The sequence below is a fragment of the Peromyscus eremicus genome, chromosome 11 (assembly GCF_949786415.1).
Source record: "Peromyscus eremicus chromosome 11, PerEre_H2_v1, whole genome shotgun sequence".
NCBI classification, from domain to species: domain Eukaryota; kingdom Metazoa; phylum Chordata; class Mammalia; order Rodentia; family Cricetidae; genus Peromyscus; species Peromyscus eremicus.
In genome coordinates, this window is record NC_081427.1 from 59,574,408 (window position 1) to 59,597,578 (window position 23,171).

Sequence of the window (23,171 nt, forward strand, 5' to 3'; positions counted from 1 at the left end):
TGCCTCTGGGGATGTCAGGAGGCACCCACCCAGAGGCTGCAGGCTCTCTGGGGACAAAACTCACGACTGCTTTAAGGGTCTCTGCGACTGATGAGGACAAGTTGGCCTTCTCAGCACGCATCTGATTGCCTTCTGGGGTGGGCTAAGGGCTCAGAAGATAGGATATAAAAGTATGGAGGCAGTGAAGTAAGGAATTGGCCATAAAAGAGAAAAATGAAAAATGAAAGCCATAAGAAACAAAAATTATTGGATCAGAATGAAGAACGGTAAATGTCAAGGCACTCGATAATTTTTCTAACAGACACTGTGAAAGTTTCAACACACACACACACACACACACACACACAGCCTCCTCTCCCCCTTCATCACAAGCCCTAGGCACTTGAAGAAATATGTCATTTGGGAGACACAGACATTTGTGTAGGCACAGAAATCACAAGGCTTCGGAATACAGCGCTTGTTCAGGAGGGTCTGAGCACACAGGAAGGGTTTGCTGTGGGCTAGGACTGAGAAGTGCCACTCGGCCAGCCTTTATGTGGAAAGCGTTAAGTGAAGTCATTTAATTGTTCTTTGAAAGTTCATATTCACAGCATCTGCCCCACAGGGTACTGTTTATAAAACTCATCTCAGCTATTCAGTTGTGAAAATAAACCATGACCCGTGTGCTCTGCAGGGGTCTGTGAAAAGTGGCATTGTGCCCAAATGATGTTCCCTTTGAAATCCAGAGAAATCTTAGTTTGGGGAGGAAAGTCAAGAGTACTGGTTTTAACTCTGTGTCTGAAACTTCTTAATGACTATCTTCTTAAGCCGTTAATACAGGGAGAAGTGTGGCTCTAACTAGAATGATGGTGTGTTGGCTATAAGTGTGCATGACCTAATTCAAGTTTAATAGACAGATGGTATTTTTATTGGCCTGTAAAACGCCAGGTAGTTGCAAACTGTTCTAAGTAGTGAAGTAATTGGAGTTTTAAAAAAAATTGAAGCGGTGCTTACGTTTGCTCTTAATTTCTTCCTCTCTTAGTTACTGTATATAGCTCCAGCTCCCAGCCATGCAGCCAGTATTTTAAACTTGTGATAGAGTTACTAGTAAATAAAGAGGTAAAGATTCTGTTGCAGCCCAGATTAGAAATCAATCTTCATTCTTTTCTCAGGGGGAATGACTCAACGCCACTAGTCCCAAACTCAGGAGGAAAGAGAGAGAAGGTTGAGAGAAGGGACGGAGAATGTCTCCTCATGTATTTTACAGTCATCATCTAATGTCTCCTCACACGATGTTTATTGCTTTTACTAAGTCTTATCAATACTTCAGGAAAGTTAGCATTGAGCTACCATGGAAGGTCCACGTCTTACAAGTTCTTCTCTGACAGGAAGCACACAGCGATAACCACACGGACATAAGAAAGCTCTGTCAGACCCCTGCCCCACCCCATCTGTATGTCACAGAACAGGATGCCAGTTCTGTCCCTCTCCCCACACAGCTGTCAAACAGAAAAGCAAAGCTCACAGAGTTGGGAGGAGGCAAGACATTGGACCTAGAAAGTGTACTGTGGGCAAAGCCTTAAAATATATCATTTTCTTTGGCAGCATGGCGACATAATAGTTCGTTGGCTAGCTGGCCTCTGTGGCAGCTCTAGGTTGGCATTTCCAGGCTGCTGAGAACGCACTTGAGGAAAGACACTTCGAGTTACTTTCCACAAATCACACATATCAACAGCAACAGAGGTTTAAATATGTGTGCTAGCTTCCAGCTTCCAATTTTTAATATAAATGTATTGCATTTAGGGATGTGTGTGTGTGTGTCAAACCCTTGGAAACAAATCATTTTGGTCTTTCTAGCAAAACTGAGCTAACAACTTCCATTCACAAACGGTTGGCTTTCGGGACCAGATTTTAGCTCAGGTCCTAATACATTCGGGGCAGCAATGGCGTCAAAAAGCAGAGCTGAAAGCCAGAAAATTTTAATTCCCTGAGTCCTTAGTTGGTGTGTATAATAAGACAGAGAGCTTTGCACCTGAGGGAACAGAAAATAAGGTCACGGTCGTGAGTCTATTTTCTAGACTGTGAAAGATGGGTTGATGAGGGACAGTGCTGCATCTAAAATGTGGTGTGAAATGTGCTTACAAGGCCCCTGCTGTGCCCTGGAGCACACCGCACTGGGGCTCTGATTTCAGTCCTGCGGCTTACAATGACCTGAGCTAGCTCCCCCCTGGTCTAAGCTTCCCTTGCTGCCCCAACGCTTACTCTAGTTTCATAGTGTCGCCCTACGAAATTAAAGCAACTGAGAACAGCACTCACTGTCCTGATGTGCTGGGGGTACTTGTGCTGGGTGAGTTAATGAATGCATGCCTTTAGGGATGTTCACGAATTTTATCTCACTTTTGGATGGGGCAAGGCTCTGTTTATTCATTAGAGTTGTGTTTATTTCTGGATGTGCTAGCACTCTATGTTTTTCCATCTTCACAAAACCTCCCCAGGAGGAAGGTAGGTCCCCTAATAGTACTGTGTCATGCCAAGGATAGTAGCTGGCACACAAAAGGTAATAAATCAACATTTGTGGTTACAACCCACGGTATTTCCAGTGGCCCAGCCCTGTGACCAGAAGGTCACTTAGCCCAGAACCACTTTGCTTCCTCTCATTATGTCTTTGCTCCATTTTTGGCTCCAGCCATCCTCCGTTACCTGAAGGATGACGGGAAGATCCATTTGGTGGTTTTCAACAACTTGCAGCTGGCTGATGGGAGGCGCCACAGGATTCTCCTGAGACTGAGCAATTTGCAGAGAGGAACTGGCTCCGTAGAGCTCTACCTGGACTGTGCCCAGGTGGATTCCATGCACAACCTCCCCAGAGCCTTTTCTGGCCTAACCCAGAACCCGGAGTCCATTGAACTGAGGACATTCCAGAGGAAGCCACAGGTAGGAACCCACAAACAACTCTCCAAGGTGGAAAATGGGCTTCCATGGCCCCAGGTACAAAGGCCTGTGGTAAAGAAAATGTATTAGCTCATTGCTGTCCATCCAATGCTGTGTATTAGATTCACTTGGGGAATTGCAAAACATTTGTTAGCTACCCGCCACCACCCAAGACAAATTAAATCGGAATCTGAAGCTCTGGTGTCTAGGCATCAATATTTTTAAAAAATTCCTATTTTATAGGAAATCAAAATGGAGAACTTCTGTTTCTAGTTAAAAAAAATAGATTCTTTGGAGTTGGCTTTTCAAACAATTGTAAAGTTTAAAAGGAGTAGCTAAAATTAAGTAAATTATCTTTGTCTAGTAGGATCATGTATTTTCCCTCCTTTTTAAAGGTCGTTATTTATTATTTTAATGCAAATAACAAAGAACGGTTGAGAACTGCCAAGCACAAGAAGCATTCCTCCCCACTCCCCACAGATATTGGCAAACCATTTGCTAGCAAAGAGGAGCTTAAGGACCACTCTGTTTCAGTGAAGTCTCAAAAAATTCCCATCAACTCTGTCTTCTCTTTATGCCATGTTGGTGGGAGTTTTCCATTGTCCTGTCACTGAATCTGCTATGGAAATTGTCACATTTTGTTTGCTGTGAGATGCTTTGATTCCTATGAAGAACTGGGGGTAGTTTTTGTCCTTTGTGATCATTTATATCTGGTCACAGCTCTTGAGTTTTATCTGGTAGAGAAAGGAGCATCAACATCAATGCTGTGGTCTCTTGGGCCTCCATGCTCGTTCTCCATTTCTGTGTGGTTGTTTTATTATATGTGCTTTAGTCGCAAGCTGTCTATGCCCACCCTACAGGGAGGCAGGGAGAAGCGATGGTTTCCATCGCTAGTAGGACTGCGGTGTCGTTTTAGATGCTGATATGGAAACTCTAAAACTGTCCTTAACACTCTTGTCAGTGTGTACTGGGAAGCAATGTTCAGCAGAAATTCCAAGAAAGTTGAAATCTAGGGGGCTTTTGGGTTTTGTTTTGATTTTTAGGAAGTTATAAAGAGATTTTTTTTTAATTTAAATTCATTTAGAGGTGGCAACTAATGGCAAGAAAGATACGACTTCATTTCCAAGGCCCCCAAATCACCAACTTTAACTGAATGGCAGTTAAAGTTCTACTGAGCGTTTTAGAAATTGATGTCTATAATCAAATCAGATGCTAAAGTCAGGGCTCAGCACCACAGGTCACCACAAGCTATACTCTGAATTTTCTCAAAAGTTCGGCCTTCTTAGACCATCCCAGGGACCTTAGAACCCTGGTCTTCATGGCCACATACTATCAGTTAGTCAGAAAACTGACTTGTTGTAGACATCTAGGAACCATAGAAATCAGAACTACCTGAAATCCTGCCTCCATGGACCACACAGTCTGACATCTAACACAAAACTTGTTACTGGGTTGAATAAATCTTGACAAAATTTAAAGCCAGAATTCCTCTGCAGATGCTTAATTTCCAAAATAATGATGATCGTGTCACATTAGCAGCTAACATGGACTTTCTGTCATCATATCGATGAGCACAAGATGAAAGAGTCTGGAGACTGACTTTGTGACCATCAAGGAGAGAGCGACAAAAGAAATGTGACAACACAGTGACAAGTACCTGATGATCACAGAATATAACACAGGGTGACAAGTACCTGATGATCACAGAATATAACACAGGGTGACAAGTGCCTGATAATCACAGAATATAACATTACTCATTCCTGTGGCCCAAGAAAACCAGAAGCTTGTTGTAACAACCTGGAGCCAAGGCACCCTAAGAGCATCACTGCTTCAAACTGAATCGTTATTTTGTTGCAATCTAAACTCCATAAGCAAAATCCAGGCAGTCCTTGAGAGGTTCCTGCCACAGAATAGCATGTTTACTGTGATGGAAAACACTGGTTCAGATGCCAGGGTTTGCCTAGGCAACTGGCTACTTTCACATTTGCTTCAGTCCAAAAGGTGGGGCACACAGGCTCAAGGACAAATGTGGGCCTACAGAGATTATTACCTAAGCGCCTGGGTCCGAGCACACGGGGCGTGTCCAAGCACACGGGTCATGTCCAAGCACACGGGGCTGCTCGGTTCTGAAAGGGGTGGTTCTGCAAGCACATTGGCTTTTGAACAGCGGTGGTGATATTGGTATGCATGCCGTTGTTTGATTTTTTTCCCCCCTCAGGACTTCTTGGAAGAGCTGAAGCTGGTGGTGCGGGGCTCGCTGTTCCAGGTGGCCAGCCTACAAGACTGTTTCCTGCAGCAGAGCGAGCCACTGGCTACCACAAGCACAGGTGTGAGCTCTTGGGCAGTGAGCACACGCTCATCAACACAGACACATGTCAAGGCCCCCAAAGGGGCTGGGTCCCCTAACCCAGATATTTGTTGGCAGCACAGCGGCCCCAGAGAATGCATCTGTACAAACCGGGCTCTTGGACAAAGCCCAGACCAAGGGATCTTTTCACTGCCTTTTATTTTTATAACTCACAAATTTGGACTAACTAGCTAGCAGCATTTGTCGCATTATTTTGTTAGACGAATTAGATAAATTGCCCTAAGCTGAATTCGGATACCGTTGGGTGTTTAATAATCTCATCATAGTGATTGTCTAGGGAGCCATTTCATTCTGAATCACTTGGAAATAAATGACTGTTGTCCACCGGACATGGAGGTACATGCCTGTATTCCCAGCACTCAGGAGGCTGAGGCAGGAGGATTGCCAGTTTGACACCAGCTTGGGCTATTCATAAGTCCCTGTCTCAGAAAGGCCGTGGACTAGAGATGTAACTTAGTGGTAGAGTGCTTGCAGAGCGTGTACCAGGCCCTTGATCCCTGGTCCTGCAGAACCAAGCGGCACTGGCTGAGACTTCCTTACCTTTGGCTGTTCCTACAGGAGACTTCAATCGACAGTTCTTGGGGCAAATGACACAATTAAACCAACTCCTTGGAGAGGTGAAGGATCTTCTGAGGCAGCAGGTGAGGAACACAGCCCATCACTAGTCAAGCCTGAGCATTATGACAGAACCTTCTCTGCTGGCGGCTGGAGGGGCAGGCCCGCACAGGCAGGGAGGGACTTAGCCCCGAGCCACGCCTCACATAGCTCACACAGCCCACCAGCCTGAGGAGAAAAGAGGGGCATGCTTGCCGTGAGCCTCCACGGCCAAGGCAGTGGGGGAGCCATCGCAGGCTCCTTGAGTGCTGTGGCAACCTTTCTTGGACGGTCATACAAGGATGCTTTCATTTTGGTTTATATCAAGGATTCCTTTGCAATCTTGTTCTTCTGTTTCTAAAGGTCAAGGAAACATCGTTTTTGCGGAACACGATTGCTGAATGCCAGGCTTGTGGTAAGCGCTTCTGTGGTGACCAGCTCGTTCTGGGTGGGGGCAGTGCAGACTTCACTGAGGACCTGAAGTGAGGTCACATGATGGCAGCTTCTGGTCATTCTGCACAAGAATTGATGTGGGGGGCGGAGAGGGAGGGCAGTTCATGAGGAAGCCAAATTTCATTTTTTTTATCCTACATATTCCAAATGAGTTAATAAACCTATGGATGGAACTGGTCTTGCTTTCCAGGTCCTCTCAGCTTTCAGTCCCCAACCCCAAACACACTAGTGCCCATAGCTCCTCCAGCACCCCCAACTCGCCCGCCACGCCGGTGTGACTCCAACCCTTGCTTCCGAGGCGTCCGATGCACAGACACCAGGGACGGCTTCCAGTGTGGACCCTGCCCGGATGGTTACACAGGGAACGGGATCACCTGTTCTGATGTGGATGAGGTAACGCTCAGCTGGACAGAGTAGGGCTCTCCAGGTCTCTTCCTTGCCCCTCTGGAACAAGAGGCCATGCTGTGGACTAGGGGCCACCTGAGTTGTCCTCGAGCCCCAAAGAACTGCTTTCTTGTGGATGCTTGGAGTCCCTGAGGCCAGTGAGTGGCAGCAGGAAGGCGCATGTGACCATGGTTGTTACTTTGCTGTGTGTTCCTAGCTTCTTCACTTGGCCACCTTGCTACGTTGCCGTACTTTCTACTTCCCGCTCCAACATCTGTGTTGATCGTTTCTCTGAAGCAATCTAAATGAGAAATGTGCTCATGTGGGGAGTAAGGCTCGGTATAAGGGTCCTTGGTCCAGAAGTTCCAGCATCCTTTGGGCTTTTTTAAATAGAAGAGCAGAGGGAGTCTCACACCAAGCAGCTCTGTTGCAGAGGCTCGCGCGTAGCCAGAGCACCCACCAATGAAGTCAATGGGAGCATGCAGGCGGTACAGGCAGAGCTTTAAACGGAAACTAGCAGGACCGTCATCCAGCCCCGAGTCTGGTCAAGTAACAGTGTCCATAGCTGGTAGCAAAGCTGCCCCAAAATGTGCCTTTCCCTGCACCAGCAAAAAGAAGGCTGAACAGAGAAGTTGAGGGGAGACACCTCTCATGTGGGCCCTGCAGGCTAATGTCAGCTTGTCTGTCTACCTCCCCAAGCAGTATGAAGTTAGGCTGGTCTCTAGGAATCCCTGAGCTGGAGGATTGATACCGCACATGTTCTACAGAACTGTATCTGGTTTTCATCTGTGAGCTGGAATTTTCCTCCTTTTTGAACAGACAGGAAATGCTCATGTTTTTTACATTAGTTAACTTTTTTTTAAAAAAAAAAAAAAAAAAAAAAGTAGATATCAGAACCCGTCTTGTAGGCTGCATCTTTTAGGTGGCCTTAGAATAGTCCTGAACTGGACAGGGCAGAGAGGCAGGTCCTCGCTGAAGGATGCTGTCCAGCTGTAGAAACTCGTTCCCTGCCTCAGTTTTCCCAAGGTCTTTCCATGAAAAGGTCCCAGATGCCCTAGGAGTCATTTGAAAGCCCCTGGCAATGGGCGCAGAGACACAGGCCTTTCAAAGAGAGTTGTTGGAATGCTGGGGCCTTGTCACACCCAGAGGCAGACTAGTTAAAGACTGTTTTGATGTTGACAGAGCATTGTCTGTAACATAGTGAACAGGGCAACCCAAACTGAATGGATCAGGGATTCAACACATCACTATGAAATGGAAATTTTTAATTTCCTTTTGTCATTTTTTTTTTTTGCCCCCAGAATATAAAGGAACAAATTGGCCTGTGCAAATAGACCATGGAAAGTTCCAAGTTTATTTTCCCCATGGAACTAAAGACTGAACATTTTCTTTCCCCAGTGCAAATACCATCCCTGCTATCCAGGTGTGCGCTGTGTGAACTTGGCTCCAGGCTACAGATGCGAGGCCTGCCCAGTAGGGTTCACGGGGCCCATGGTGCAGGGTGTTGGAGTCAACTTTGCTAAGACAAATAAGCAGGTGAGAAGAAACAGTGGCTTTATTCCTTTTTCCTTTCAGACAATCCCCCGGGTTCTCAGCATAACCCTCTACCACCTTGAGCAGCCAGGGCCTGGCGGCAGACCGTGGTATACGGTGAGCCAACAGGGAAGACTTTTGACTCATTTCTGAGGGCCTCTGTCCCTAAAGTCTAGAAAGACAAAGCTGTTAAAGTTGAGGTAATAGAGCATTGCTAGGAAAGCAGTAAATGTGGGATAGCAGATGTGCAGTGTGATTTCAAACTTACTTTGTTGATAGCCTTTGGACATCTTGTCCTGCGGAATAAATTGAGAACCGGAGAGGCAAATAAAAGCCCCGGGAAATTAGATCACTTTACAGAGCCATTGTTGCCAATCAGAAGCCGTTTTAAGATGAGAGGGTTTGAAGAGTGGAGAGAATCCCCCGAGGAAGCCTACCCTTTTTCTTATATAAGCTATAAATTGCCAGAAAGCACCTCAGTATGGCATGACAGTCTTCATTTATCTCCAAATGTTCTACTATATCTGGTCATTATTTAACTGACTGACTGTGAAATACTTTTTGATGTTTTCAGCCCTTAAAAGGGGTTGGTCTATAAATATATTTTACTACCTTAGGGAAGTGATTAGCTTTGGAGAAGGGCAAGGGGGTCATTATTTCCTTGCTGCTTCTCACAGGATTCTGGAGGGCATCATTTTTCAGGCTAGAAAAAGAAAGCAAACTGGACACAGAAACGAGAAGGAGCCAGGAGGATAATGAGCTGAGCTTTGCTTCTCTTCTAAGAACAAAATCTCTCAGACTAAGCCAAGGAGAGGAGACAAAGTGCCATATAACATGCTCGATATAAGATAGTAAGGGATACTCCCCAATACATATATGAATATTTATACACACACACACACATATGTATATATGAATCCCTAACCCTAACTCTGTGTGTGTGTATGAAAGAGTCACTTTGATAAAATTTTATGATAAATTTTAATGAATTGCCAGGTTCAGTAGAAATCAAAGAAGGCAGTGTTTCCAGGGCTATAGAGGGATGTCAGCGCCCCATCAGCTCGCAGACATCGGGAGCAAGGGCTTTCAGTGTGTACGTGAGTGCAGCAGCCATGGGCTTTAACAGACGTAGTCTGTCTGTATTTATCCAGTGTGAAGCTAGGACCCCTAGAGAACGTCCCTCTCCAAGACCCAGAGGTGGAAAAGAATCAGTAGCTCAAATGAGCAAGAACATTTGACATCAGCTTCGGGACATGGTTGACAACGGAGAAAATTGACTACCACGCGGTCCAGCACCAAGTTTACACGATTTACAGTTAGAAAAACTCCAAGTCTGGGAAACTAGTAAAACAGCTATTAGTAGAAAACATAGCTGTTAGCGTAAAGCATAGCTATGAGCATAAAACCTTCCTGAAGCAGTGACATCACAGAACGGTGGCCGGTCAAAGACACACAAGTGCCCAACATCAGGATCAGTGGAATTTTGCTGACAGGCAAAATCAGGGCTACTATGAAGAAACTGTGATGAGGAAAACAGGATAAACATAAAATGAATGACAAAGGGTCAGTGCTGTGATTAAAGAGAAGGGTACTGTTAGGGGAAAACAGACAAGTGTAAAAGGTATCCAAATAAAACTATTATCAATGTGTGTATACGTGGTTTCAAGGCTGACTGCTCTGCACTGGATGGAGTCAAGGGGCTCATGCCTGGGAGAAGCAATTCTCCTTCTCCCAGCGGTCAGCAGTGGCCTGTAGTTCTTTGTCTAGGGGTAGGGCCCCACGGGAACTTCCTCCCTTCCACGTTAATATAGCCATTGCTGTTGCTGTTGCTGCTGATCTTGTTTATGCAGCCGTTTCTAGGAGAAACTGTTTCCATAGAAGACTTCCTAGTATTCCGCCTCTTGCCGTGTTTCCATCCCCTCCTCAAATTCCTCTGAGCCGTAGACGCAGGAGTTATTTAAGTATACTTATGTGTATACATACATATATGTGCTTGTAACAAATGCAATCAAAGAAAAAGAGGCTATCAACTTGAGTAGGGGAAGGGTTCAAGGGAGGGAACCTTAGAGGGGGTGGAGGGAGGAAAGGGAGGGGAAGTGATGTAATTCTATTTACATCAAAAACATTTAAAAATATATAAACAAAAAGCTCAAGAAAAATCTTTTTTAGGAAAGGGAAAAGGATATTACCAATTAAAAGTATAACCACTGAACTTAATAGCTCAATAGAGCACACATGTATGAAAATGTCACAATGAAACATTATTATGCATAATTAATACATAGTAAAAAGAGTTGTTTTTTTTTTAACTCAGTCAACAGGTGGAACAGATTAGACACCACTGACTTGCAGTTTATTAGCTGAGAGGTGACCCTGAGAACACATCTCGGGATTTGGCAAAGACACACGAAACGAGAGAGAGAGAAACTCTTGTGAGAATGCTCATGCTTTATCTGACGGTAGATCCAAAGAAGGACTAGAAATAACAAAACTGGAGAGAAGCTGAGAACTTTCCAGAACTGAAGAAAGATAGGAATCCTCAGAAGCACGTTGGGTATCGAGCAGGAAGGGAAGGGTTTTCCTGATGTAAGGTTATGGAGTAGATAAGTTCCCTGAATGGCTTTAAATTTCGTGAGGACAGTTAACATCTGCAGTTAGATGAAGTGCACAAATGCCTAGAGAGCTTAAATCCTCCTCCCTCAACACTCTACCTGAAATTCCATGTGTCTTCACCTAAAGATGGCAAGACAGGAAAATCCATTTGCCTCTCTGTTTAAGCAGCAGGTCTGAGATGTCTTTGAACTTTTATGCCTAGGTGTGCACTGATGTGGATGAGTGTCGAAATGGAGCGTGTGTTCTGAATTCTATCTGCATCAACACTTTGGTAAGTATTTCTCATAGCTTTTCTATCGAAGCAGAGCCAGGTTCAGAAGCAGGTGTGTGTGTGTGTGTGTGTGTGTGTGTGTGTGTGTGTGTGTGTAGATTATAACTCCAAACATGCAGACCGTATGCATGTATAACATTTGATTGGCAGAGTGAGGGCAAAAGTCTATGCTGGAAGCATGTTTACTGTGGGTAGTTATTTTATAATTCATTTTTATATTAAAAAGCCAAGTTCTTTACCCTTTGTCAATTTTTTCTGTTCTTTGATAATTATCTTGACATCTAAATTTGTTCCTGTTCTCATCACTGTGAAAAAAGTTACTAGTCAAAACACAGTTAAGGAAGGAAATGCTCCTTTGGGCTCCTAGTCCACTGTGGCAGGGAAGGGATGGCAGAGATAAAGGCTCTTCTGTAGCGTGGGGCAGCTGGTCACTATGTGCCCACAGGCTGTCAGCAAAGATGGAAGAATGCTGGTCCTCAAGGAGCTCACTGAAGCTTCCTTCCTTAGTCAAACCTTTCTGGAAACGCCTCACACTATCCACCAAGAGTTGGGTCTCTTAGGGGATTCCAAATCCAGTGACATTGATGGGGAAACTCAACATCATCCCCAACTGAAGAGCCTATTAGGTTCTGTTAATGGTTTAGTATTTTATTGGTGACTACGGGATCATCAAACAGTAGTTTTTATTTATTATTTATTTATTTGTTTTAAAGAAACCTTTTCAAAAAGCCATTTGCATGGAATTTAAATGCTTAGCACTTAGGGAAGTCTGTAATTTGAATACGCCAGCATAGGCTTTATTTCTGGAAGTTTCTATTCACTGTGTGAAGATGAAAGATGGAACAGAGTACAATAACAAGGAAAGAGGTTCTGATTCTTCTCTGTCGCCACAACTTTTACGAAAAGACTTGTTTCTAACTCACCATAATTCTCTGGGAAAGCTGTTTAACTCCCATCTCATTTCTTTGCAAATAAAAGCCCTTTATAAATATCATCATACCCTTTAATTCTCAGAAGAGCCCTATGAGTAGGCAGTAGCATGTGGTGCCCAGTTTATGGATTAAAAGACTGTGGCATGGGGTGTTGCATAATTAGGTAGAGGCCACACATCTCCTTAGGTCTCCAGGAGCCTGAGGCATTCACCATTATGGGGACATAATGGTACTTACAATTTTTAGCCTTTTTCAAGGACAAAGCTTGTCTGCAGACATAGATTTGGGAAACCTTGGTATAAAGGTAATTATAGGAGCCACCCGGAGAGAGGAAAAGCAGACAGTGGATCGAACTCCAGAGAACCCTAAGATGAAGGAGTAGGCAAGAGGAAAAGAGCAGAGGCCATGAAAAGGAAGGAGTTGGCAGCATGTCCAAGGAACTGACCGATTATTTTAAAAATCCCTGGCAAAGAGCATTGGCATTGCCAGTCAGGAGTGACTAAAGTCACCCAGCTGTAAGTCAGCCAATCAGTTAAGCTTTGTGGATGAAACGATCTGAGGTACTGCCGTGCAAGTGTGGGGACCCATACTTAACAAGTGGGGTAGTAGATGTGTAAAGTAAACATTCAAAACAAAGGAGGGAAGGTCGCATCTGTAATACCAGCACTCAGGGGGCTGAGGCAGCAAGTTCACCCCAAGTTCAAGACTGGTCTGTGACACCTAGTGAGTTCCAGACAAGCCTGGACTATAAAGTGATATTTTGCCTAAAAACAAAGCAAAGCAAGGTCATTACAATGAGGTGATAGCTGTGCTGTATAAATTAACTGTGGTGATTATTTCACAATGTAGGTATCATCTGACTGAATAGTTTAAGTATGTACAACTTCTGGGCCAGTGAGTTGGCTTGGCAGGTAAAGGGCTTGCTGCCAAGCCTAGCATCCTGTGTTCAGTTCCTGGGGCCTACCTGGTGAAAGGAGAAAACTGACTCCCACAAGTTGTCCTTTGACTTCCACACACACTTCATGGCACCTGTACCCACCCTACGTTCCCCCCCCACAAACACCCCCCCATATATATATATATATATAATTTTATTTGCTAGTTGAATCTCAATAAAACGGAAAACGTCTAATGAGCAGAAACACTTTGAGGGGCTGAGAAATGGCTCAGGGGTTAAGAGCACTTGCTGCTCCTACAGAGAACCAGAGTTCAGTTCCCAGCATCCACACGGAGGCTAACAATCTGCAGCTCCAGTTCCAGAGGCCCTGACACCCTCTTCTGGCCTCTGGAAGCACCAGGCACACCTGTGGTGTACATGCAAATATGCAGGCAAAATACTCAAATCAATGAATATTAAAAAAAAAAAAAAGCTCTGAAAACTATCTGTACTGATATTTTAACTTTTTAAAAAAATCAGGTGTCCTCCCTAGCCTGTGAAGTGCTCTGTGGAGCTTCTTTGCTCCTTCCCAGATAACCTACCTCAGCAGAACCTCTCAGGGCAAGCTATCACGGTGTCTCTGTGTGAATAAAAGCCAAGGGAACCGTTACTTTTCACCTAACTTTTTAGGCAGGCCGCTTCTCTATCCCCAGAGTAAGCTTGTCATTCTGCCTCCCAGGACCTCACTGCAACCTTCAGCCTTTGCCCCCTGGTAAGTCAGAACACTGCTGGATACCACCCTGCCTTCTCCACCGTCAGTCCTGGCTCTCTAATGCCTGTGTGTCCGGTTGCCGCTTCCCGCCTGGTGGCAGGTTCGCCAACACGCCCAGGAGGTTATGAGACACGCATGTGCGCAGAGAGCCGTGGGTCGTTAGGCTCGGTCCTCGAACCACCGAGTGGAGACAGATGGCCTTTGCCCGACTCCGGCTCATCATCTCATCTTTGCCCCCGGTAGGGATCGTATCGCTGCGGGCCTTGCAAACCGGGGTACACCGGTGACCAGACCCGGGGGTGTAAGACCGAAAGAAACTGCAGGAACCCGGAGCTGAACCCGTGCAGCGTGAACGCACAGTGCATTGAAGAGAGGCAGGGGGATGTGACCTGTGTGGTAAGCTCTTGGTTCCCCTTCCTTTTTAAGCACAATCTCCCCCCCTCCCCCCAGTTTCTACTCGCTTCAGGGTCACAGTGTGCCAAAACTTAAACGTTGTAGCCCAGACCAGCACAGAATATAACTGGCTCAGTGAGGTTTCTGAGCGACAGTCTGAGGCCCATCCGACCTTGATCTCTCCCTTTCTCTACCTCTTGGCTGGATTGGGTACCTGGATGGTGGAAGCCCTATGGGACACCAACTCCCTATGGCCTTCTGTGGAAATTTTGCCTAAAATGCCAACAGCTGAGAGGTGGGAGAGCCTCCCTCCCCTCCTGCTCTGTCCCTGGTTATACTTTATGGCGTACCCATTGTTATTCATAACTGTCCTCACCCTTGAGATGTCCAGTGTTAATGTGACCTCATACCTGGGGCTGGGTGGGAGTGTGGAGATAGAAACTGGGAAATCTGTCACCCACGGGTGGGTGGCACCTTCTCTGTGGCCCTCTCGACCCCGCTTAGGCACAGCTCAGTGAATGGTCAGTCTCTATGCATTCCCAGCTCTGATTTCCTGCTCTGACCTGATCCCTCTTTAAAGAAACCTCTTCCCATCAACCAATCCCAAAGCCAGGACCGGAGTCCTCAGGGAGCTCAGGCACTAGCATCTCGGCTGCCTTGGGTAGCTAGCTCACTTCTCTCTCTGTTCTGGGGCTCCAGGCACACAGTAGGAAAGCTTTGGTCTGTGGTCCCGTGACCATGGTAAGCCCCTCAGAGCAGCGTAAAAATGCCCCCTCCAGGGACAGGGGCAGGTGTGGTGGCACCCCTGTAATGCCAGCACTTGGGGGGTAGAGGCAGGCTGATCTCTGTGAGTTTAAGGCCAGCCTGGTCTACACACACTCTGTGTCATAGAGTTAGTTCCAGGCCAGCTACAGCCACACAGTGAGACCCTGTTTAAAAAAAAAAAAAAAATCCCCATCACATTCCTCAAATTTACACTTTCTGGCTGGAAACTTTTTCTCAGTCATTTTATCACTTTTCAAATTAGAAAATAAGATTGAAAAAAAAATAAGTGTAATAAAGTCAGCCTTTCACGGCAGTACCAGTATTCTAGAGCAAAGTCTAGAGAATGTGATGTGTCAGAGAGAGAAAAAGAACTAAGCTTCCCCCCAATCCTGATGGTTGGGCATGTTATTACATACATATACTTTTTATTAAAGTCATTGAAAAGCAAGTCTATATCTGTGCTTAAATTCTCATTTTCTGTGAACAAATTGATGGCTCCTCCGGGATGGTGGGTGATGGGGCTCGTAATATGTTTTTGAATTTGTAATAAGGCACAACGACAGATGGTAAAGGATTGATAAACTCGGTGTGACTACTAAAATAATTTAATCTGCCAGAAAATGGCTCATTAAAAATGTATTTGTTCCTAGAGGAATTTTTTTCCTCATTAAAATGAGCGGAGGACCGGACCCACAGCTGAACTTTCCAGGTCTTCCGCTGCGGAAGCCCTTGAGTGAGACGGGGCTCTGGGGAGGGGCCTCTGGGGTGGGGGGATAGGGGTGACTCAGGCTGTACAGGGAGAGCAGAGGAGAGGGACAGGTAGGTAGGGGCGCCGGGGATGTTACTGGCCGGAAAACACCTTACTGCTATTGAGAAGCCAGGAAATTTCCCAGAGATTTGTTCCTTGCTGCTGGTCCTGACTCCAGCTTTCTCCCGTCTTCTCTCCCATCAGCTCTGGTTCCAGGTCTGCTTTTCCGCCCCTGCTTAGGTGGCTCCCAGGCTTTCTGAGTGCTGTCTCCTCTTTTTCTCTTCCTCTTCCTGTCCTTCCCCGCCCCACCTGCCCCCACGACCATGACCACCTCCCTCATCCCTCACCCCCACCTCCCTCACCCCTAACCCCCACCCCCACACCCCGCATCAGAGCTGATTCTCAGGCCCCACCTCACACCCGAGAGCTTTTAAGAAGGGTTCCCTCTATCTTGGAGACTCACCATCCTGTCTCTGGGGCACCTTGGACACGCAAGGGAGAACTCAAAAGTGTACATTAACCAAATGCAAGGGGTCAAAGTCAAGGGGACAGGCCTTAGGTTAATGCTCTCAGCTCTGGGAGCTTGGGCAAGGCGCTGACCCGGGTTGAGCTCATGTGACTCTTGCATAAAAGGGACAGTGTTGACCTTGCAGTGTCTTCTTAAGGACTGGAGAAAATGGCTGGGGAAAAACCACTTTAGAAAAACTGTTGGCAGATAGGCCAGAGAAATGACTCAGCAGGTAAAGGTACCCTCTACCAACCAAACACACACACACACACACACACACACACACACACACACACACACACACACTTTTAATCTTCCTTCCTTTCATGCAACATTGTAAATGTAATTTTAAAGACTGAAATAAAATTGTTACTTCCCACTTGAACTGCTGGTAGTGAGGATTACTGTTGGCTTTCTGGGCAGCAGGATGCTCCAGGGAGCATATGGAAGGGGAAGGTACACAGAGCCAGCAATGACCACACCAGTGGGGACCACCTCTGTTTAAAGAAAGGGGTGTGAATAGAGATAAAGTTTCCCTCTTTGGGTGGAAATTGACCCATAAGAACTAATTCAGATACAAGACTGTAGCTCGAAAGTGATAAATGCTGCAGCCACCCTGCCCACTCAGCCTTTATTTCAGGGGGGAGGAGATGAATTGGACAGTCATGTGGACACTTTGATCACAACCCCAAATTAGGAACACCTTAGGAACTGGAAAGATGGCTCAGCTGTTAAGAGCACTTGCTGTTCTTGCAGAAGACCTGAGTTAAATTTTCAGCCCCCCTGTGTGGCTCACAACTCCCTGTAACTACAGTGCCAGGGGATCCGACGCCCTCTTCTGGCCTCTAAGGGCACCTGCACATACATGGTACACATATATCCTCTCAGGAGCACACCTATACACACTATATTGATAATAAATGTTTGAACCCAGTACGCCATGAGCTAACCTAGTACACCCAGAAGGACAAAGGTACTGAAATGATTTGAGGCAACATTGTCAGCCCTATCAAAGCTGTTAGAAGCCTGACAGCCCCAAGTAGAGAATAAATTGAGTCAACCGAGGTACGTCCTGTTCAGCCTTATCTCTAATAGATCTGTGGCCACTAAAAAGGATACCACGGATATCCATGAAGAGACACAGGGAGAATGCCAAAAGAAAATGTCACCCTGTTTTTTAAGCTGCAGAAGAATCTATACACCTAAATGTGTGCAGCCAACTGAACGAGAAGACCAAAGAGAAGGACTGTGTATCTGCTTGGCTGTGCACAGACCATCTCTGAGTGTGCACATGAGAGTGGGTTGCCTTTGCTTGTCTGAGCCATGGGAACAGGATCCATAGGGAGTATTCTCTATCCATCTCCCTTGGAGCCTTTGGAGTTGAAAATCATTGTCTGTTCCCACACAACTATAAATTGTTTTGCGTTTTCCCTGTTTTGTTAGTTTGTGTGGGGGTGGTTTGCATGCACACAAGTGAGGCAAGGAGTTTTCCTTTATTCCTCCTTACCATATCCTTTTGAGGCAGAGTATCTACAGAATCTAGAGCTCACTGATTGCACAAGACTATCCGGCCAGCAGCCCCAGGGGAGGCTCGGGAATCATGGACATGAGCTGCTGTGCCCAGCCTTTTCCATGGGTGCTGGGGACCCAAAATCAGGTCCTCATGCTTGTCCAACAAGCACTGAGGCATCTTTTCAGCCCTGGTTTGGTTTGTGGGGGACAGAACCTCAGATAGCCCAGGCTGGCTTTTAATTCACTGTTTATCGAGGATGACCTTGAACAGAGTCTAATCCTCCTGCCTCCCTCTCCTAGTTCTGAGATTACAGGCATGGTCCACTATGCTTAGCACACTGGATTGTTAAATGTCACCCACCCAGGATGTGAGGCTCCTGGATCTTCCCCCTGGGGACCCTCACACAGGAGCAGAGACCAAGTTGGTCACCTGCCTCCTTGGGGGCTGTTTTCCCAGACCTCTAACTGACTCTCCCTTTGCAGTGTGGTGTTGGTTGGGCTGGTGACGGCTATGTCTGTGGAAAGGATGTGGACATTGACAGTTACCCCGATGAAGAACTGCCGTGCTCTGCTAGGAACTGCAAGAAGGTAAGGAGAACAAGCAGGGGGAAAAAATACCCTGTGGATTTTCAAAGCCAGGTCTTACATGGCTTTGGGAAGGTTCTACTGGTTTCACCTAAAAGTTTTAAAGTAGCTGTGTCTCAAACGAAGCAAAGAAAACAGCCACTAGCTAAGCCAGGCAACCACGCTCAGTCTTGGGGTCAGAAATACTTTTTGACATGAGACAGATGGATAGGACGTGACTCTGAGCTGTTTCCCCCATCAGGATAACTGCAAGTATGTGCCAAACTCTGGCCAAGAAGATGCAGATGGAGACGGCATCGGAGATGCCTGTGATGAGGATGCTGATGGAGACGGGATTCTGAATGAGCAGGTACCAGCTTTGTGGGGAGAGTGTGCACTCTGCGGCGCACCAGGGAGGGACTGTGGAGGAGAGCCTGCGAAGCCAGTCACTGAGATGAACCATCTCAGACCTTAGTCTCCATGCCCATGTTCCCACAGCATTGCAGCTTGGCCTGTAAGAGTCACGGGTGTTTAAAATATAAGACAGACAGACCTGGGCAGCCACCGCAGCGAGGCAGGCATAAGTAAGTCTGAGTAAGTGTCCCACCTTCTCGCCATTTAGGACAACTGTGTCCTGACTCACAATGTAGACCAAAGGAACAGTGATAAAGATATCTTCGGGGATGCCTGTGACAACTGCCGGACTGTCCTGAATAATGACCAGAGGGACACTGATGGGGATGGAAAAGGAGATGCCTGTGATGACGACATGGACGGGGATGGTAGGTTTGTTTTGCTCAGCCTTTCATTTCCTTTGTCCTTTTGACCTCACCAAGAGTGGGGACAGACATGCTGACTCAGGAACTCCCCATCTAGCGGACTCTCTGACCCATGTCTGGTGGCCCAGTAACCCTAGATGTTTCTGCTACACTATACTATTGCAGGAACTCTGAGAGAGTACCTTCTACTAGCATCTTGTCAGGGCTGTGTCTACAGGGCCTCTGCCTTCCTGGCTCCTCACCCACCCCACCCCTTCCCCTTACCTTAGGAAAGACTTGGGAATGGAGAACTGAGTAAGGTCTGTTGTGGAATATTACTTTAACTATGTAAAGATGTCTTCCATTTGTTTGTGCTGCATTTGTTTAACTATGTAAAGATGTGCTGCATCTGTTTCAGCTTGCCTGCCTGAGGCACCTGATTGTCTAATAAAAAGATGAATGGCCAATAGCTAGGCAGAAAGGGATGGGGGTGCTGGCTGGCAGAGAGAATAAGTAGGAGGAGGAATCTAGGCTCCTGAGAGAAGAAAGAAAGGGAGAAAGAAAGAGAGACATCCAGGGCCAGACAGACAGACATGGAGGAAGCAGGACAGTAGGACATACAGAATGAAAGAAAAGTAAAAAGCCCCGAGGCAAAACGTAGATGAAGAAAAACAGGTTATTATAAGTTCTAAGAGCTAGTGGGACAAGCCTAAACTAAGACCAAGCATTCATAGCTAATAATAAGTCTCAATGTCATGATTTGGGGGCTGGAGACCCAAGAAAGCAGGCTACAAGGATCAGACACTATACCCTGGGGACAGACTCCTCCTGAATGCAGACCAGGAAGATGCGGCCAGCCCCTGCCTGCTCTGGGCAGGGCTGGAATGTCATGGTGGCTGTACTGCCAAGCTCTGGGACTCTACCACAGGGTAGAGTGAGGTCCCATGCCATGGGCAGCTCTGAAGCCTCATGGAGCTTGAGGAAGGACATTTTATTCAATATGATGTCCATAGCATATGACAAACAACTATCATTAAAAGGCAGCTTAGGATCTGAGTTTCTGAAAACATACCGCACCATTGGAAGAACCTCCTTTTAAAAATGCTACCCCCTCAAACACACACATCCACTCCTCCAGAATATCCGCACCTCTCCTAAAGCATAGGCCTACCTGAGCTTACGTGACAACTTCACTGCGGTGGTATGCTGATGAACCAGTCAATAAAGTACCCCTAACCTGTAGCATGTGGCCATTTCTACAATCTTATTCCCTTCACTGTTGATTTCAAATATCGTCGAACATGAAATCGGGAGACAGGGATTCAATAGGCCCAGGCTCAACTCCTATATACCACTGCCCAGAGGTCTTTTGTCTCCATTCAAATTTAGACACCTACAAGGTCCTCCTTTGCTGGGTCAGCCCACCCAGTCATCATGGCCTCCTTCTCTGGATGCTGCCACAACCCTTAACATCTTTGACAAACTAGAGTTCACTGGATAGCTGCCTTAGAGAGCTGTTCAGATCTGAGTGTCACAGAAGACTTTCCTCGAGGTCACCTCCAGATACCACTAAGGACAGCAATGTAACAATGGCCCAGCAGGAATAAGTGACCACAGCCTGGCCTCTCAGCAGCTAGAAGTCTCTATGTTCCACCCTTTCCTATGGCAGTCTCCCGACCCATGGTAGCATTCTTTTCTTGCAGGAATAAAAAACGTTTTAGACAACTGCCCCAGAGTTCCCAACCGTGACCAGCGGGATCGGGATGGTGATGGTGTCGGAGATGCTTGTGATAGCTGTCCTGACGTCAGTAACCCTAACCAGGTAAGACAGGGTTCACACGGTGGACTGAACTCCCGCACGTAAAGATTCCCTAATGAGGGCTGGAGAGATGACTCAGAGGTTAAGAGCACTGACTGTCCTTCCAGAGGTCCTGAGTTCAATTCCCAGCAACCACAGGTGGCTCACAACCATCTGTAGTGAGATCTGGCACCATCTTCTGGCCTGCAGGCGTACATGCAGACAGAACACTGTATACATAATAAATAAATAAATTTAAAAAAAAAAGATTCCCTAACGATCAACATCTGGAAAAACCCAGCCAAGCTGTTGGCCGTTCTTTGCTGTTGTATCGAGGCTCAAGTGGGGAAATGACAGAGATTAGGCCTGAGAATGATGGGACCAAAATGATCCACATGAGATACTTATTGACAGCCATGCTGGTTAAGCCAATGAAAGGTCTTAAATCCTTTTTTACTGATGGCCAGACCAAGAGCAGGCTTGTGCCTCTGTAAAGTCTCTTGGTGCCTAAGCTCAGGGATACAAAGTTTTGAAAGGCAAAAACCACAAAGACCATGATTATGTCAAAGTTAGATGAGGGTCAGAGTAACCTTGAAACATCCATTCATGGCAGAGCACAGTAATTATTTTAGATAAAACATGCCAGTTATCTTTTCACTCATATTTTTCTAGTTATTTTAGTTTAATTTGGTTAAATTAAACCTGGACCCTGGTCAAGGTCGTGGAAATCCCAAGTGTGTGGCCAAGGCAGATGTGCCTGTTGAGAGAAGGTTCCGGATAGAGGGCTGAGAACTGTCTAAGCAAACACAAAATGGAATCAGAACAAAATGGTGCCACCTGAGTCGGGACGGGGACTCATGAGACCCTTGGGAATCACCTCACAGCCACATAACACTGATGACATTAGCAACATAAGCTTAATGAGGCCCAGACATGTTTCTACTGTCAAAGAAAATAGAAAGATGGACATGAGCCTAATCACATGCCCCTTTAGTTACTAAGTCTGTGCGTGGATATTGCAGATTAAGTCCAGTAAGTGATACATTGTTTCTCTGCCCATACACCTGCTGCTTGGATCCTTGGGCGTGGTGAGCAATCTGTTTCTGAAGCCCGAAAAAGAAAGAGTCCTTGTTACCCACAGTGCCTCACTCCTCATCCTGTCTCAACTCCAAAGTGCGGAGGCAACACAGAGTCAGTGTGCCTTGACCCATGCCTGTGGCTGGCTCCCTTCCAATCCAGCCAGTGCACCCAGTCTCTGCTAGCCACTGTGTTGCCCAGAGCCCTTCCCAAGCAGCTCATCTGGTGTGTGGGCAGCCCCTCCATGAAGCTTGGTATTTTAAAAGTCTTTTTTGGAAAATTCAGCATTGTGCCTACACCAATATGGTGGCGTTCTTTTGCAGCTTTATGTCACTCTAGCTCTCAAGAAACAATTCCTGAACCCCAGTGATGATGGGCCAGGCTTGCCTTCTCAGGAACAATCCATACATTGCAGGCCCCAGCGGTAAATAACACGTTCTGCTCTCTTTGCAGTCGGACGTGGATAATGATCTGGTTGGGGACTCCTGTGACACCAACCAAGACAGGTATGGCATGCCTCCCAGCTGCAGGGAAACAGGTGGGAGTTCTGGGGAGAATGGGAATCTGCTGGCATTGCACTCCAGAATTCCTGGATGAGTCAAGTTGCCGGGAGACGGTGGTTCCACCTTTGGTCCAGGCCATTGTATCTCCCACAAAGTACTGTGCAGGGTGGTTTCAGCTCCGCCTAGCACTTGAGCTCTTCTGCAAAAGAGATGCAACATCATGGAGTCTTGCAGGAGGGCTTTGGAGTAAGGCAGCCAGGTGCCGTTCATGACCTAATCTCTCTGTGCCTCCTGAAAATGGGAGTGACTGTAGATATATAGCCTGTGGGCTGGTATGGAATTGACTTAATCCAGGGAAGGTGTGCTTTGTGGTTTCTGTTATATAGCTAGCACTCAGTAGACGTTAGCCCCTTTATTATCACATCAGGAAAGGTTCATCATCTCTCTGAACAGAGGAGCTGGCTGAGAGATCACTGTTGTTTTATTGTCCTTGGCGCCTTTTCTGTTTCATTGAGAGGAATTATTCTGTGGAGCGCATTCTGCCATGCTTCCTGGCCTAACATGGAGTCTGACATGAAGACCAGGGAGAGCTGGGGACAGAGCTCAGTGATAAAACATTCACCTAGCATGTGCAAAGCCAAGAGTGGGCACCACCACAGAGAAAACAGAAAAGGATGAGGATGGAGTAGGTGCTGGGGGGGGGGGGGCACAGGAAAAGCACAGCCAAGTGCCACTCAGCCCTCGGCGGCTGCACTCCTGGGCACTGGACCTTGGGGGATTTGCATTCAGTTACTGTGGATTTAACCAGGGTCTTGTCCCTGCTAGCCAAACACTC

The 23,171-nt window shown here is 46.5% G+C and overlaps 1 protein-coding gene across 1 annotated transcript in view; it reads left to right on the forward strand.

Moving 5' to 3' along the window:
• The window catches only part of Thbs4 (thrombospondin 4), a 45,061-nt gene that overhangs the window by 13,743 nt on the left and 8,147 nt on the right, over nt 1-23,171 (forward strand). Inside the window, exons 3-15 of the mRNA XM_059276303.1 lie at nt 2,666-2,913; nt 5,132-5,240; nt 5,840-5,922; nt 6,239-6,290; nt 6,519-6,721; nt 8,111-8,248; nt 11,061-11,129; nt 13,954-14,106; nt 18,120-18,224; nt 18,463-18,570; nt 18,823-18,982; nt 20,662-20,780; nt 22,287-22,339. Coding sequence (XP_059132286.1) covers nt 2,666-2,913; nt 5,132-5,240; nt 5,840-5,922; nt 6,239-6,290; nt 6,519-6,721; nt 8,111-8,248; nt 11,061-11,129; nt 13,954-14,106; nt 18,120-18,224; nt 18,463-18,570; nt 18,823-18,982; nt 20,662-20,780; nt 22,287-22,339 — 1,600 coding nt within the window. The remainder of the gene's footprint in view (nt 1-2,665; nt 2,914-5,131; nt 5,241-5,839; nt 5,923-6,238; nt 6,291-6,518; nt 6,722-8,110; nt 8,249-11,060; nt 11,130-13,953; nt 14,107-18,119; nt 18,225-18,462; nt 18,571-18,822; nt 18,983-20,661; nt 20,781-22,286; nt 22,340-23,171) is intronic.